The 17,950-nt window shown below is 44.1% G+C and overlaps 1 protein-coding gene across 12 annotated transcripts in view; it reads left to right on the forward strand.

The window, feature by feature from the left end:
* Nucleotides 1-1,173: 1,173 nt before the first annotated feature.
* mcf2lb (mcf.2 cell line derived transforming sequence-like b) overlaps nt 1,174-17,950 on the forward strand; it is a 60,664-nt gene continuing 43,887 nt past the window's right edge. For 7 of the 12 annotated variants that reach the window (XM_049594438.1, XM_049594439.1, XM_049594442.1 and 4 more), the window contains exon 1: nt 13,820-14,543. In XM_049594438.1, the coding sequence (XP_049450395.1) occupies nt 14,033-14,543 (511 nt within the window). In that variant the 5' untranslated portion in view covers nt 13,820-14,032. Of the gene's footprint in view, nt 1,790-10,931; nt 11,221-13,819; nt 14,544-17,950 lie in introns of those variants that run through there. The other 5 variants (XM_049594447.1, XM_049594448.1, XM_049594449.1 and 2 more) reach the window with 5 other exon arrangements.

Consider the following 17,950-nt stretch of genomic DNA (forward strand, 5'->3'; position numbering starts at 1 on the left):
GCCATTTTGGAACCTGTGGACAATCCCATATAGGGCCCATTTTCAGCTCATTTGCTACCCACGTGGCCCCCACATACAAATGTTGGCTGGGTTGATATCCAGAGCCCACCCCTGTGGCACTGCCTATTCTCATTGATACAAGTTACAATAAGAAAGTCCAGATTCTGTAAGTGAAAAATCAAAAGGGGTTCAACTCTTAGATGTTCAATATCTAACAAAGTTATGGTTCAATACGCGATCACTGATCGCTGATCACTGACATATTAAACTCAGCACCATCAATGTTCTCGTCAATAGCATTTCTGTGTGTCTTGCCTGTTAAAGGCCTTTTAATAGCTCGGTCATTTGATTGGCGACACTGCTCTCCTGTTGCGTTGTTAAATTTCTACGACACATTTTTTGCTAAATTACGTTAGAGGATGTTTGAAGCATCACTTCTAGGATTCTTTAGTCATAAGGTTAGATACCATTGATATCATGGTAACTTCTCTACAAAACAGATTTCAGACATATTAGGTGTGTCAGGAACCACAGTGGGTTAAGGTATGAATCCATTTTTGGTGTCAGTGTAGTTTCACACTTAAGAATAATGTTTAATGTCTTTCTCAGAGTAAAATCTTATATGTTGCATTGCCTTCTACAGATGGTGCAATCTTTCATCTAGGGATCTCTACACAGACTTAACTGATGACACGCTTGATAACCGTTATCTCGGTTATCTATAGATGAGGTAGAGGTGATTCTACCTCTACTCTGGATATTTTTTCGGTTCCCACAACTGTGTGGAATATCTTCCTTTTGTGTCAAGTTGTGTGTTTTTAGAAATAATGGTCTTGAAAAGATGAATCAGTTTATGATTAGTGGAGTACAAGTCTAACATGTTTAATATGTCAGTTCATTTCAAGGTTTAAACCGTGTATAGAAACAGTATAAACCTGAAAGTATTGCAGCCTTTGTGTAGTAACCCAACCATTTTTGTCATAACCAAGTGTCGTCACATGGTGGCAATGCAGCATAACCAGTGGTGCATGACCAGAAAAGATTTACTGTGCATCTTTCTGCTGATGACAATGTACCATGACACAGCTGTTATGCCCCTCTTTCCACACTGGGTGTCGCTATTGGATCAGCCGTTTGCGTGAAGCTGCAACGCTGACCTTCACTTCCCTTCCCCCTCTCTGTCTCACGGGTCTGCACAGGTTTGCACCATCATGTGTGCTGAGGCTGAAGCATGCATGTGTGAATGAGGCTGCCTCCCGCTCCACCTCCTCCCCATCTCCATCATCGCTGGCGTCCTGCGCTCCGCATCCTCCTGCAGAAGACTTGCCACTGCAGCTGGGGCTGTCACGGCTGAAGCAGCTTCAGCATCACTCCCTCATCCGTCCCTGCAGCATCCTCTCCATCCTCGAAAGCATCCATCTCTCACAAGCATCCCAGCACCTCCGAGCTGCACACACCCCCTCGCTCTCAGCTCTCTTTCGCACAAGACAAGAGCCAGGCTGTCACATCCAGGGTTAGTTTACCCTGCTGCATCCCCCTCTTCCCTTCTGCTTGGCCAGGCTTGCCACCGCCAACAGTCCCCCTTTCCCGTCCTCCTCATCATCACCCACTCTCCGAAGCGCCGTTCAGGAACAAGCAGGCAAGCTGTCTCTTTTTCCCGCAGAAGTGTCTGTTGGCTGGGCAGCTGGTCTCCCGCTGTCCCTTTGGAGGATGATCCTGTGGATGAAGACGGAGGAGATGGCCCTGGGGGAGCTGCTGGAGAGACTGAGGACAGTCACTCAAAGCATAGGTGGGTGACAGCAACACACTCAACACCAACCATAGCCTCTGGTCGTTGTATTGATTGCAGGAGATTATGCATGTTTGTCTGAAATATGCGTGAAATATTAATCAGCATGCAGCCACAAGAAGAGACAATATTGTGTCTCTTGCTTTGTTAAATTTAGATAAAATAAAAGATGAAACAAGGATTGATAAAGAAAAAAGCAGGATCGACATGTCAGTGAGATACAAATCTTTGTTTCTGCAGGAAGCCAGGTTTAATGTGTTGCTGTTCAAGCTGTTTCTGCCTCGAGCTAGGGAGGTGTTTCGCCAGTACACTGTGTTTATGTTACAAGACCTGCTTACACAGTTTTTGCTTACGGTGGAAAATACAATATTGGGTCATAGTATTTGATCCATTACGAGGAAAAAGTAGTGCCTGGTGTTGTGACATATGAGCTATAATAATTTGCAAGGCAATCAGATAATTACGGAAAAGCTCCCTGTGTTATAATTTCATATTTATAATGTTAAATTGCATTAAAACTGATATCATCTAGACACTGATGTCTAAAATTTGCGAAACGCAGGCTGCAGACGAGCTGATGTGTGTTGTAGTACTGTACCTCACTGCCCTATTTTCTCAGTGCTCCACCCTTACAGTGTTGTTTGATCGGTAAAGGTGTTGCGCGCAGAAATGGGAGACAGTGACCTATATATTATTCTGCAGCCATTGTAACCCTGAACTGATTACATGACATAGACATGCCACCTCAGGTAGTTACATCACAACTTAGATGTTGCTGTCAGGGCTCTGCTATTGTGTTTGTGCAAAACTCTGATGTGTGTGTGCGTTGGCTTTTATATTTGCTCTGAGCAGTCAAAGTGTTTGCAGGGAAACATTTGTGGCCCTTCAGTCGTGAAAAGACTGACTGAAGGACAGACATTTCTCCTTGATCAAACTAATGCCACTTATTTGTATGAGTGATATCTCTGATGTTTGCCTCTCTTCTCTTTTGATCCATTTATAGAGATCTCCTTTAATCCACTCACTGCCGGCACATAGCCAGGCTCATAGGCACACACACACACACACACACACACACACACACACACAGTTGGGCACAGTACACTTTTCATTATGTTGTGTTGATCTTGTTTCATCGGAGGTCAGCGATGCTGGTCACGTATAGAGAAGCCACAGCTGCTCATTTACGGACGACTGAGTCATATGGTGTTTTAGTTTTCAGCTCATGATTATTTTTAGCTGTATTTGTAGAAACTGTGTACGTACAGCTACAGTATGTGTGCGGAGGGAAGAGGAATGATGTCTAGTATATTTTTTTGCGTGATTTTTTAATCTTCTATCATGGCGAGGCTCTTGCTGCAATCATTAATCCAGCACAGTGGGCTATAGTTGCATCTCCTCCTCCTTAGCACCAGAGATGGTGAGAGTATGGCAGCAGTGAGTGAGTGAGTGAGTGAGTGGGTGGACGTGAGCGAGGAGGGGGGCTGTGGATATGCAGACGCTAGAGGAATAAAACGGAGCAAAACTAGTACAGCTCTGAAGAAGAATTATGAGCTGCATCACGCTATGGCGGACATGATAAAAACAAAACTAAATGAAAATTATATTAAAAAAAAGAATAATTTTCTTTTTCCATACCCTCCTGAGACCCTGTGTCCTCATATGAGCACATAACATTTTGGGTTTACTTGACCTTACACTTCATTCTACTTAACTTAGACCTGTTGTCCTCATTTGTGGACACTTTTTTGTGCGATCACAGTAAGACCACGATACACTAATCCATGTAAAAACAACATGGCAGCCATCTCTGCCAAGTCAGTCTTCAGCTGCTCCCGACACAAAAGTGGACAAGGTCCAAAACCTGATCACATTTTATGGTTGAAACTTGATTATTTTACTGTCCAGTTTTGAAGACATTTGGAAAATGAACATCCGAGGACACTGGGACTTAATTATTGTTGACAATTATACTTATCGGGTCCTACTGATCCCAAATATCTGGGAAAATTAAAAATACATACCAAACAAAAGGCTTTAAGTGCGTGACATTATATTAAAACATTTGCAGACAAGCAGCCTGATAGCACTCTGTCTGTAAGGAAATGTGACAGGAATGTGCTGTGGCAGGAGGATGAGAGCAGTAATCGGCTCAGAGAGGAGACTAACGCTGATCGTAGAGGACAGCAGAGAGGAAGGGAGAGTGAGGAAAAGAGCAACTCAGGGAAACAAAGTCAGCTGAGGATGAAAAGCATTCAGCATCGTTTAACCTGGTGAACTGCTCACTTATCCCGAGCTGAAAAGGAGGTGCCATGTTGTAAAAAAAGAGGACACACCTCGTCTCTGTTTCAGCTCCTGGTTTCTTGACTGACTGTGAATGTAATTGAACATGCCGTATCCCTAAACAGATATAAAATCAGTAAGATCTATTTGCAGGTCACACTGTTTTATTTTGGTGAATATAGTCACTGGCAGTGATCCAATCCATCCATCTCTCAGTGTGGTCACTCAGTCAGCAGTGCGTGGGCAGAGCTGTGAAGCACAATTATCAGTGCTCAGTAGACAACACAAAAATAATCTGTGAAATGGAGAAACATGCATTGCTTCATATCATAAACAAATGTAAACAACAGTTTAGACCTCTATGCCATATTTCAGCCTCTCAGGGCAAAAACGTGCTCCCAGAGGGTTTTTGTGGACCAACTGACAGAGGGGGCTGTAGAGCTGCTGATCGAAGCTAATAAATAACTTTGGTTTAGGATTGCTGGTCAGACAGAACATCAATATATTTACCATCTTAGTTTAGCATGCTAACATTTGTTTGCACATTTATGGTTTTGACTGAAGAATTGCATTCATTTTTCAGTACCAGCTTATCCTGTTGGGGGTCGCGGGGGGGCTGGAGCCAATCCCAGCTGACATTGGGCAAGAGGCGGGGTACACCCTGGACAGGTCACCAGACTATCACAGGGCTGACACATAGAGACATTCACACCTATGGACAATTTAGAGTCACTAATTAACCTGCATGTCTTTGAACTGTGGGAGGAAGCCAGAGTACCCAGAGAAAACCCACGATGACACAGGGAGAACATGCAAACTCAGCACAGAAGGGATCCCTCAACCCAGGAACCCTCTTGCTGTGAGGCGACAATGCTAAACACTGCCACCATGCCGCCTTTTGACCCTTTAAAATATTTCAACAGCTACAGAATGTATTGCCATGAAAGTTGGTACACATATCAACAATCCCCTAAGGAAAAAGCGTAATCACTTTGGTGACCCCTTAACTTTTCAAATCAACACTAAACATGAAGTACAGTTGAAGGGAATGACATTTTTTGCAGGTATTTAGTCAGCGAAGGTTTAGGACAAAGTCATATTTTGACTCGATGATGGTACCAGATGAAAAGTTACAACTGTTAATCTGTGTACCAAATTTCGTGGCAATCCATTCAGTAGTTGATGAAATATTTAAGTCAAAACTATAAATGTCACCCTCATGGTGGAACTTAAACAGAAGGTTCAGATTTTTGCAGTTTTATGAGGTACTCATCCATAGTCAGTGTATTACCTACAGTAGATGACGGTTGGCATGCTCCCAGTTTGGAGAGGCAGACAGGAGCACCGCCACGAAAGCCCAGCTATGCACTGCTAAGGATGGGGGTTTGCACCAAAATGTATTTTTGCCACTTTAGTAAAAGCCTAAGAAATGCGGTGTAATATAATGAGCTGCACTGTTGGGCTTTGGTGTAAGAATATGGAAGTTCTATGCTTGAGAAAATGAAGCGCCAAAACAAAGGGCAGTCTGACAGCAAGGTTAAGCAGTGAAAATATACTCAATATAGCATCCACTTAGACTGATTGATTTCTTAGGTAAGCCTTTTTTAAGTGGCTAATATCCATTCTTTCTGTTGTAAGGATTACAGGTTAAGTTACTTCATGTGTTTTAAATACATTTAGAGTGTTTTTACAGTTAAATGTTCACATATTTATGTTCACAATTATTATTTACATGTTAAAATATTCGCAGCAGCAGTGTTAAAAACAGTTAAATTTGCCAGATTTGCCTCAATAATTCTCACACATTTACCTCAGTCAAAGTCCTTCCAGCTTCTCATTGGCTAATTAGGAGACATGTGATCTATGACAAGGAAGTGTAACCTGGAAATCTGGTCGTCATGAAGCTGCTGAAGCGTGGAGCAAAGTAAAGTGCTGCTTTGCAGAATAGCCGTCTCCATCCTGCTGTGTACTCTCTATAAGTGTGACCCAACCATCACACATCGAACCCTCAGGTTACACTGTCAAGCCCCATCCACAGCAGTACATCACTCAGCTATGGTGGTACTCCTGTCTGCTTCTCCAAAATGGGAGCGTGCCGACCGTCATCTACTGTAGGTAATACACTGACTACAAAATAGTACTCCATGCAGCCCCACTCCAAAATATCCAAACTATCCCTTTTAAGGAAAACTCAGATAATCACGTAAGTCATTAGGAGACATTGTCAGAGACTTGTAAATGTCTGTATAAAATTTTGCTAAATAAATCCCTTTAACCTGGTGGTGGCGCTACAGTAAAAGTCAGAGGATCCCCAATATCGGTATGCTTCATTCTCTGGGTAACATGAATACAGGTACAAAAATGTCACGGTATTTGATCCAATAATTACTAAGTTATTTCAAGGTGGTGGACCGAGTGACGGGTGACATTGCCACCCACAGAGCCACGCTGCTGGCATGGCTAAAAGAATATGGTGCAAGTTGAGCTCTGGTGTTAAAAAACAACAGATTTCTTTTAGCTTGGATAAATCAGTGAGATGAAAATAATTGTTACTTGCAGCCCTAATCTCAAACAGCCTCCCCTCCACTCTCTAACTGGGCATTTGACCTACTTCCAGTTGATTTAAAGGGACAGATCAAGTTCAGTGAATCACAGGTCTCAGCTTTTCCAGCAGGAATCTGTTCACTTGCAGCCGCTGATGCTTCAGGGCGACTGTTTTATTTAGCATGCAATACTAGGGACATATTATATACTGTAGATGGTGTTTTCTGTATGCTGAGTATAGCTAGTATGTATTCACACCTCTGCTTGTGTGTGTGAGACTGTCTGGTGGTATATTTGCTGCTGAGCCAAGCAGGAGCTGAGGTGTCTGAAAGTGTTTGAGCTCCCGGCAGCCCAGCTGTCTGAGGACTTCGTGGCTTCTGTCAGTCTCAGTCGTTTGGTATTGATCACACTGTCCTCTGTTGCATTGTTTCAGGTTTAAATGAAATCAAAGACAGTTGTTTTAAATCAGATATACATATGTGAGTGCGAGGTTTCTTCTAAGCTTGAGGTCAGAGGTTTATTCAACGTGCGTAGATGAGCTGTGTTGTTCATCCCTAAAGGCAGAGCAGGTGTGTCACCAGATGGATCCAGCAGGTCATATTAGTCTCCTGCTAGTCAGCTGTGGTCGGAAAGACGCAGTCACCAGAGCCAGGGAGAGTGCTGCCATAAAAAAATCATCCTCGCTTTTATTTCATTGTATTTTAGGAGGGGTGGTCACATCTTACTGTAGGTGGTTTTTCCTGTCCAACAAAATACAATTTAAACTGTCTGCAAAGAAATCCTTTTTTAAATGCCTCCAGTAATATCCTGCTGTAGAGTCATATCTACTGTATATTTAGATTTGCTGTTACCATGTATAGATAGAAACAATAGAAACAATGTGTTCATGTAGTGGCAATACTAATGAATTAATAATGTCAGGGTTTTAGCCACGCTAATTGCGTGGCTCTGTGGGCAGCAGTATCACTCTGTCAGTCCAAGGTTTGTCTATCACTTTGGTCCACACTGAAATATCTCAGCATCTACTTGGTGAATTGCCAGGAAATTTGGCAGCAACATCCACAGTGCCCAGAGGATGAATCTTAATGAGTGTAGTGATCCCCTGATTTTTCCTGTAGCGCCACCATGAGTATGAATTACAGATTTCTTTGAAATTGTGACAGTCATGTCCCCTATCAGGAGGAAGAGTGCCAACTTGGTGATCCCTCATATGGCACTAACATCAGGTTAATCATTTAACTTGTCCAATACTTTGATTTATGACCAAAAATGTGCTTGACATTACCGTCAGCCTCTGCTCAACTTTGCATTTACTTCCATCCATCCATTTTTAACCGCTTATCTGAAGGAGGGTGGCAGGCTAAGCATTCCAGACGTCCCTCTCCCCAACAACATTATCCATCTCCTCCTGGGGGATCTTAAGGTGTTCCCAGGCCAGATGAGATATGTAATTCCTTCCAGCATGTTCTGGGTCTGCCCCGGGGCCTCCTACCATTGGGACGTGCCCGGAACACCTCCAACAGGAGGCACCCAGGAGGCATCCTGATCAGATGCCTGAACCACCTTAAATGACCCCTTTCGACGTGAAGGAGCAGAGCCTCTACTCCGAGCTCCCTCCGGATGTTTGAGCTCCTTACCCTATCTCTAAGGCTGAGCCCAGCCACCTCACGGAAGAAACTCATTTCAGCAGCTTGTATCTGCAACCTCATTCTTTCGGTCATAGCCCAGAGCTCATGACCATAGGTGAGGGTTGGGACTTTGCATTTACGTCTAATTAGCAAATGTTAGCATGCTAACACACCAGTGGACCAGAGCAGTGTACACAGCTCTGGATAATGGCACTTTTTAAATGTATTCATTCATTTATCAACTCATGCGTCCTGTTTGACTTCACAATTTCACTGGAATACAGAGTTAGTAAACACTGGAAAGCTGCATGGAGGCCAGTGAATATGTTATGGGGGTTAATTCTGTTTTATATCTCTTACTTATTTAGTTTGTCTTTCAAACTTGACGAATAAATTTAAATGATATTCAAGCGCTGCTTGGGTGAAGATGGATGGAATTTGTAGCAGCCCATCACTGCATCATGTTAAAAAGTTGTTTGCTGTCCAACAAACACCGACTTTCACCTGAGAGGTCGGTGTTCGCATCCTGTAGGATTCTAAATCTAAACCCTGTTCTTTTTTCCTAAACCCAACCATGTGTTTGTTGTTTCCAATGACAAGGGAGGTGTATCTTGAAAGAAGACAATGCATGTAAGAACTTGACACGGTGTCCCAGAACCTCAACTACCAGCGCACCCAGGGTACCTTGCATGTCGTATGTGGATGTGGAAAGTCCATGACCAAAACATCAATATGTGACGAGATCGGAGTGAGAATGTGTTGGTCCAGTAGGAAAAGGGGCTGTAGTGGACATTATACCTGCGTAACATCAGTATGTTAGCTTTGACATTGTGAGGATGTTAATTTGCTGATGTTAGCATTTAACTCAAAGCATTGCTGTGGCGAAGTGCAGACTCTCAGCATCACTAGCATAGCTGCAGTCTTGTTCTATGATTTGTGGTGCTCTTGTTTTTAACTTTGTTAATAACAGTAGCTCGTGGGGAAGAGGACAGGCAGGTCGTATGGGCTTTTGTCTCTTTGTCTATATGTTTGTCTTCATATAGGCAGGTAAATGTCAGAGTGAGGGCAGTGTGGGAGCAAACAGTGGTGAACAGCTATAAAGGAGAAACACACAGGAGGTGGGTGATGCCATAAAGGAGGGATCAGACCTGATTAACAGGGGTACGGGAGAACGGGGAGGGGGCAGAGAGATGAAGGGTTACGGGTTGATAGCTGTTGTCGTGTGTCTTTCGTCCTCCTGTAGTCGCCTCATCAGTATGTGTGAGAGTGCAGCTCCTCTCTCATCTCTATTCTAAGCCTATAAACTGCAAGCTGCCTTTTGCTTGCCAGCTTTAACCACACAAACACAACCAAACACACACTCACACACACAACACAAACACACACACTTTAAGAGCCTGCCAGTGACCTCGTTCTCTCTCCCATCAAAGAGGACCCTCCCCTCTGTGTGCTGCTCCACCTCAGTGGAGGAGCTGACACACCCCGAGCTGTTCGTGTCCACCTCAAAGTTATAGTGCTGAAGTTTTTAAATTTTCATGCCTTCCTGGCTCACCAGGAATAAATGCATGAAAGAATCTGGGGAGGTGGAAAGAGGCAAAGAAAAGGCAGATTAGTTAAGGAGTAGGGGAATATAATTAGCCTGAGCAGCAGAAGGGGATTTGTGCTCCACCGGCTGCCCTCTGCTCCAGCCCCCCCTCCACCCTCCTCCCCTCTCATCCTCCCTTTGAAACCTATGCTGCTCTGAGCCGGCAATAGTTGCACTTGTGACAAGGCATGCGTGTGCATCAGCAAGAGTGTGAGTGTGTGCAGAGCAGAGCCGGGCCCATTCTCACCTTCAGTGTGAATACTGTTTGTTTCAGAAGGTTGTGCAGACAGTGACTCAGCTGTTTTTACTCCTGCACTGCTGTTTCCTCGAGTCCCCAATGTGGCTCTGCAGAGGACACTGGGCTCCACTTGTATGTAGCCAGTGCAGAAATCTCCTCAGAGGATGCATGTGAGAGCACGCCAGCTTGGTTCAGAGTGACCTGGCTCGTTACAACAAAAGAAGGTTCTTCCCATGCCTGCATTTGGGGGCAGCAGTTTGGAGTCTATTAGAGTGTGCAGCGGAGCTTTGCAGGTGCAGCGAGGGGGTCTCTCTGGATGAGAGAGTTTGTTTGAGTGTGTGAGACCAGCAGGCTGCTCTCATGTCTCTGCATGAGTTTCTGCGGGAGGGAGGTGAGGCGTCGTACCGGATCGTGAACCGGCTCAGTAATCTGATCCAGAACCTGGACATCTCTGGACTGGGCTCTGCTTTCCCTTTCAGCCCCGCCAGCCGCAGGAACTCCTGGAGAGGCTGGGATGGTAAGAGGAAGGGAGAGTGTGTGTGTGTGTGTGTGTGTGTGTGTTAGTTAGTGTGCTTACATACAGCTTTCCAGTGCTCATAGGACTACATGCCTATGTATGTGTGTGTGTGTGTGTAATATATTCCTGACTGAAGCCCTGGCCAGAGTTCTGCAGGGCATCACGCCCAGACCCTCACACACAGTGTTTCCTGTGGGCTTCCCTTGCTCCCCACTGGGTTGTCTCTGTGTCTTTGTGTGTGTAACAGTTTGTGTCTGTGTGTGTGTGAGAGTGCGTGACTACGCAGCTTAAACAGCCGCCTCAGTTTCCAACATACAGATCTCCGCAGCTGCATTGATATTTTTTTCCGTAGCAGTAACAGATTCTTCAGCAAATGCAGAAATTGCAGCACACAGCATCTTCCCGGCAGACGCGCTGGTGCAAAGGAGTGGGAACTGCTGATTAAAGCTGCTGAGTTTTCAAGTTGGTGTCCTGTCGACCAGACTGTTGCCACTTTGAGACCTTGGTTTTTTCCACTGCATAGAAAAGGACTTTCACAGGTCTCACTAACACGCAGGGAGGAAAGCATGGTGAGGAAAGCCAAGAGGAGTGCTTCTCAGTGGGATAGTGGGATGCCAATGGTCCCGCTAAAGCCTTGTGAGTCAGGAGATGTATGGATGGTATTTTTTGTGTCTCTCTGTGTCGTCAGGATGCTTGTGTATTTTCTTTGTGTTGAAAATCTGATCTATCTTTGTCTCTTGCTGAGGTTGTCGTCAGATATTTCTGTTTGCTCTGTCCCTGGATGAAGGTCATGTTCAAAGCTAAGCTGTGCCCAGCACTTATGGATTGTATATGTGTGTGTCTGCATATGTGTTGGCATGCCGGGACTCCACATAATGCATGTGCATGTTTTTCTTGTCTGCTTTGCCTGTCTGTACCACACGCTGTGTAGCTTCAGGGAAGGGTTTCATTCCTCCCCAGCTCTGTTTAAGTCATTAGCCATGAGGTGAATTCATAAAAGAGAGGAACTATGTTGTTGATCCAGCAGTTGTTTGGTTTTACAGGCTGAGGTCTGCCTGATACAGAACAAAAATCTGGGGAAGCAGGGAGCTTTTGTTGATATTTTAAGTCTTTTCAGAGTATTTTTTGTGTGGTTGCTTGCAGTTGTAGGATACTCACATGAAAACATTGATCTGCAAGTTTTTCCACCTACAGCTGATTTTTAAAATGATCACAGCGGAGGCAGAAACGAAACTGTGCTGTTTCCAGAGCAACCTAATTGTCTCCAAAAAGTGTTAATGTATCAACTTGTTTCATGATGCCACTTATTTGTGAAACTGAATCACAGACAGTTGTGTCATGTCGTTTTATTTAGACTATACTCCCATATTACAACTGCTTCTTTTGTGCAATCTTTATGACATCTGTGAATATAAACATAGAAAGTACTGTATGTTCTACAAATTGTAAAGTGAGTGAACTTGTGACTTGGGGCCATACAAACAAAACTGACTTGACTTGAGGACATGTAATAAGTGATTTAAACACACATTTGACAGTGTTTGTGGAAAACCAGTTGCTACAGTGATACACCTTTATGCTGCTTCACTACCAGAAACTAAACCTAAGAATTTTCCTCGCGGAGGGCTGGAGCCTATCCCAGCTGACATCGGGCGAGAGGCAGGGTACACCCTGGACAGGTCGCCAGACTATCGCAGGGCTGACACATAGAGACAGACAACCATTCACACTCACATTCACACCTACGGACAATTTAGAGTCACCAATTAACCTGCATGTCTTTGGACTGTGGGAGGAAGCCGGAGTGCCCGGAGAGAACCCACGCTGACACGGGGAGAACATGCAAACTCCGCACAGAAGGGCTCCCACGCCCGGGATCGAACCGGCAACCCTCTTGCTGTGAGGCGAGTGTGCTAACCACCACACCACCGTGCCACCCCCCAGTTTTATATTTTTTGTTCCAAACATTACTTTCCCTAACCTGGTGCCTACATTACCCACAATACAACTGATTCAGGTGTGTTATGTTAGCAGCTAATATAGCCTTGAGCTATTAGCCTCAAGCAGAGAAGCGGAGCAGGCTAAAGGGGTCTAGTAAACTCGTTCTTTCTGCACCCCCAAGGTTTTTATTTATTTTTACACTTGCTGTCTTCAGACCAAATCGAAGCTTTCTCAAGTCACAACATTTTTTTAATCTGATTTCTTGCTGGACCCACAAAAGGCTTCACTGAGCAGAAAAAAAGAAAACCATAAAAGGGTCATGTCTTGCAATGTGTCTTTCCTTCAGGGTTCTTTATGTTAAACACATCTTTTTCTGGCATTTTGTAATGACTAAGAATTTCTGATGGACGCATCTCCGAGTATATTTGCTACACTAGTTGCTTTCGGTGTCGGTGCTCACTCATTGGCTTTATGTGACAGCACAACGAATCAGTGTCTCTAAATGAGACTGTGAGTTGATCAGCGATCTGTCCCTTTGTTTGACCCTCTTGTTCACTTTGAGTTGTGCAGCTCTCGTGTTTATCTCTCAAGGTTTATGACACTGATAACCTCGTGCTTGCCCTTGGTCATAGAACAAACGCGTGTTAAACTCAATGCCCCACCCAAACACAGGACACACTTAACACAACCAACATCTCTGCTTGTATATGTAGATAACGGCAGAATTAGCAGACAGAATAGTGTCTATTAGCTCGTTTGGCTGAAATATATCTTTTATACAACTCATTGAAATGGAATCTAAATTGCCACATTCTGTTAAGAAACAGTGTCTGTCTTTGAGAGGTCTCATTAGAATTAAGTCTTTCAGTAAGTTCGTAAGAATGGGGTCTTTTGTAAACAAGAATAGGGGCTTTGAATGGATACAGTCTGTGAATGGTTAAATGGGGATGCAGGCAGTGTTTGAATGGACTGGTCAGAATGGAAGCTTTGTACTTTTAGTCCACATCTCCTGAGATAAGGCAGACGAAGAGCGAGAGCTTTGTTGGCCTAGGTAAATGAATGCTGGGCACAGGGGTGATAGCTGGAGTCTCTACCTAACCCATGTGACACAACAGGGCATGACATAACTTAGCATGCGTGGCCTTTTTTCCGTGTCTGACTACAGTGTCATAACTGGATCTGTTTTTAGAGGTCAGTCTTTTAGTAGCAGGTTGGACGCATTGCTGTTCAACCAGGTGGGGTCAGGTCATTGTCTTTTTAAAGGGGAGGGAAAAGGGTAGCTGGGTGAGCAGGGAGGGTGTGGTCGAGTGCTACACTGTGGCTTTTGTCTACAGTGAAGGTAACCTGAGGTTGCAGGAGGAAGTCCCCACAGTTACTGAGTGACGTCCTGCAGGCTGTAGAGCACCTGCAGCCTGACAGGGAGCTAGAGGCTGAATGTGGCGTCTGGTGAAAGGTGGAGTCAGAATGAGAGGGGAATTGTTAAGGTGATACCTTTTTGCAAAGCTGCATGGAACAAGTGTTGGAGAAGAGGATCGAAGAGGACATAGACCAGGAGAGCAGGATGGGGGGCGAGGAGATGGGTGATTCAGGGTTCTTGATGGAAGAGGAGTTAGACCTTGAGTTAGACTCTGGGTTTTGCATGGAAGTGGACTCGGACCTGAGTTTAGCAGGACAGGTGAGCTTAGACTCAGACGGACACCTAGAGATAGAGGGGTTGGACTGGTTTGTGATTACAGGACACACAGATTCTCTAAGCGAGGGGAGTCCAGGAGGAGATGAAAGTAGTGAAACCCAGGAGAAGGCTGAGATTGAGGCAGATTCAGGGTCGATGGAGAGCGGAGAGACTAAAGCAGAGAGAGGGGAAGAGATGGATGGTCAAACCGAAGAGGTCAAAGAGGAAGAGGGAGTCTTGGATGTGTGTTTGTGCCCCGTGGAGGAGAGTGGGGGTCAAGTACGCATCTCTCTGGAGGAGGTGGAAAGATACTACAGATTTTCGCGCTGCTGCCACTGGCTGTGTGGTAGGTGTCAGATGTTTTATTATGTACTCTCAGCTTTTTTTGAATGTGTTATGTGTCAGTCTTTCTTTCACCATGCTGTATTTACAGTGTTTCTGTGGGCAGTTTTACTCTAGTGTAACCACAAATTGGTTCGTCCACCTGCCCTCTACCTTTGCTCTCACCTAGATCCCTTCCCTTCTTTGTTGTCATTGAAATCTTGAGTCCATTTGGCTGCAAAGTTTCACTTGATGTCTATTTTAAGTCTACGACAAATAGAGGAAACTACAACAAACTATGAATCACAGACGCTCTGTGGCCATCTGCGTTGGTTGTATGTACATATGTGGGATCTGGCATAGATAACAATGTGATAATGATCAACAGTGATGCACTGCAGCACTATATTTAGACAGGACCACTGGTAAATGCATTTCTGTTCATGAACAGGGCTTATTGAGCTGGCGCAGAACAGAAGAGACAATTGTTTGTCTATTCAATATACAGTATCTCTGCAGGGATTTAGATTTTTTAGCATTTTCCATGATTCATTTCCAACTTTTTCCTAGTTTATGTTTTTGTTGCGAGGTCACATTTGTAGAGCTGTCCCGAATACAATTAATGGGGCTTTGAAGTTCGCTAGGGGGGAAACATAAGCTGATACACTTCACTCAAACTTGCAGTCATAATTTATGTACTTTGCTATCATTGTAATTATGAGTCTAATGAGAGACGAGGACAAAAATCGCACTTGAAGCGAAAACAGCTTCAAAATGTGCAATAATCACATCAAATAAATTACAGCTAAATCCCATACAAACACATTAGCTCATATGTAGCCCTATAAACAAATGAACAAATAAATAAACTGTAGCCTATTAAATAGTATTGGATTACTATTTCTCATTTCATGGGCTGTTTGGATTTAAAACAAAACAAAACATTCAAAGACTGATTTGGACATTGATAACCATGGCACTGGTCCAAGCTTCAAAGCGTTTGTGGAAACTCTACTTATTTCTTTATTGGGTGATTGAAGACCCAGCAGAGCAACATAATTGTTCATCGTCACCTCAAACATGCCTTTTTTAACCCTTGTCTGAACCCTCTCACCCCGATATTATATGGACTCATCTGTCACTGCTCAGCCCTGGTTAGTGCTTTGCTTTGTTATTGTCACTCCCCCTCCATGACCATGACTGTAAGCCCCTTATTCCCACTCGTTGCCCTCCCCCATCTCTCTGTTTGTGGGAGCCTGCTCTGTTCCCGCCTTCTTTACCCCCCAACTCTGACCTGTCCAATACTCTGAACACAAACTATAACCAGAATAATTTAAGGTTTCTTGTAAGAGGGGAGCTTAAAACAGGAGATAAACTTTTATTATATGCTTTTATTATTTCTAAATCATTAACAAGTCAATAACTAGCATGTTTCATAGTCTATACATTTTGTTTTGGTCCACTGTTTCTGGCTTGATGAACTCGGGCTTCAGGCTTCTGCTGTAGTCCGGTTTAATCTGTGTCAGTAGAGGCAAGCAGTCCAGGTGTGTGACTGTGACCCACTAATGTTTGACTCGTCACCCACAAACGTGAGCGTGAGTGGACAGTAATCCCCATCATTAAGCCTTCTAAAGAACATTAGCGTCTCAACCAGCAGGTGGTGTGTATATGTGCCGATGTGTGAGTGTGTGTGTGTGTGTGTGTAAGAAATGTTGGAGTACCGTTGTGTTTGTTCAGGGAGTATATTTTCTCATTAGCAAAGTCAGTAACTCTTGGTAAAGAACAGAAAATGTGCTTTAATTCAATTATTGTAGTAGCAGGGAAAGGTAAGATGTTGATCAGTAGTGTTTATGGGAACGTTAAAACAGCAAATACTTAAGTATCTTCCAGTCATTGACCATGTAATATGATACAAAAGTAATTTGAGCCCTTTTTGTCATTGAGCACAGTAATTCTTGTTTTCCAGTTGGGAGTATGTATCCTATTTGCGCCAATATACAAAGACTGAGTTTCATTTAGACCACCTTCTGGACAGTAGTGCATTTCTATAAGATAGTTCTAAAGGTACAAGGGGGTCCAACACCCAGTACTAGCCAAGTATACCCAATAGCATGGCTGGTACCAGCATTCTCTGAGGTACACCTTGCTAGTTCCAGGTTGGACTCCATTTTGTCTTCAGACCTGCCTTAATTCTTGGTGTCATAGATTCAACAAGGTGCTGGAAACATTCCTTAGATATTTTGGTCCATATTGACATGATAGCATCACACAGTTGCTGCTGATTTGTCGGCTGCACATCCATGATGTGAATCTCCCGTTCCACCACATCCCAAAGGTGCTCTATTGGACTGAGATCTGGTGACTGTGGAGGCCACTGGAGTACAGTGAACTCACTGTCATGTTCAAGAAACCAGTTTGAGATGATTTGAGCTTTGTGACATGGTGCGTTATCCTGCTGAAAGTAGCCATCAGAAGATGGGTACACTGTGGTCATAAAGGGATGGACACAGTCAGCAACAATACTCAGGTAGGCTGTGGTGTTTAAACCATGCTCAGTTGGTACTAAGGGGCCCAAAGTGTGCCAAGAAAATATCCCCCACACCATTACACCACCACCACCAGCCTGAACCATTGATACAAGGCAGGATGGATCCATGCTTTCATGTTGCTTACGCCAAGAACAGGTGTACCTAATAATGTAGCTGATACACACACATTTTTTAACATGTACCTGTCCTTTTATAAGATCATTGTGACATCACTGATACCTGCTGATTGGAAAGGACACTTGAGTGGTTTCACTGCCTGTTTTGTGAGAAATACAGTAGTATCTGAAACTGTCTCATCTTCTCTGTCCAATAGCCAGAGGGGTGTTAATGATTGTATAATACTGTGTAAACAGTGCCTGGAAGTGTTTGGAAGGAGGTCAAGAAAAGAGGAGAGGCAGGAAAGGAGTAAGTGACCAAAAAGTGACTGAAACTCAAATCTGGCATCATCCAGGAGGGGGGTTTTTCAGTAACAGAATACCCTATACCAGCTATAGCTAATCTGGGTGGGGGGTTGGTTTTGATATGTGTGGGAGTTGCTGGGGGCAAGGTGTGGCCGGTTGAGTAAGTGAGGCTGGGTCAAAAAGTGGGAACCGATGGAGGTTTCTGTGTGAACTTGATTCCATGAGGAGCGTGTGAGTGCCTGTGAGCGCTCTGCAGATGGCTAGACAGTTGCAGCTTTGTGTCCTTGGGCAGTGAGTGGCCGTTAATAACATGGGAACACTACTTTACCAAGTCGCAAACATCAAAGATATGGTCATTTATCTGGTCTCATTTTTACTTGCCAGATGTTTGAGGAGCCATTTGCTTCACACACCCTTGCTTGTGGTTAAATTGATATAAAAGAGAAGAGTAAAAGGAAGTTGTGTTTCAAATAACATATGTA

The sequence above is a fragment of the Epinephelus fuscoguttatus genome, linkage group LG13 (genome assembly GCF_011397635.1).
Source record: "Epinephelus fuscoguttatus linkage group LG13, E.fuscoguttatus.final_Chr_v1".
Classification (NCBI taxonomy): Eukaryota; Metazoa; Chordata; class Actinopteri; order Perciformes; family Serranidae; genus Epinephelus; species Epinephelus fuscoguttatus.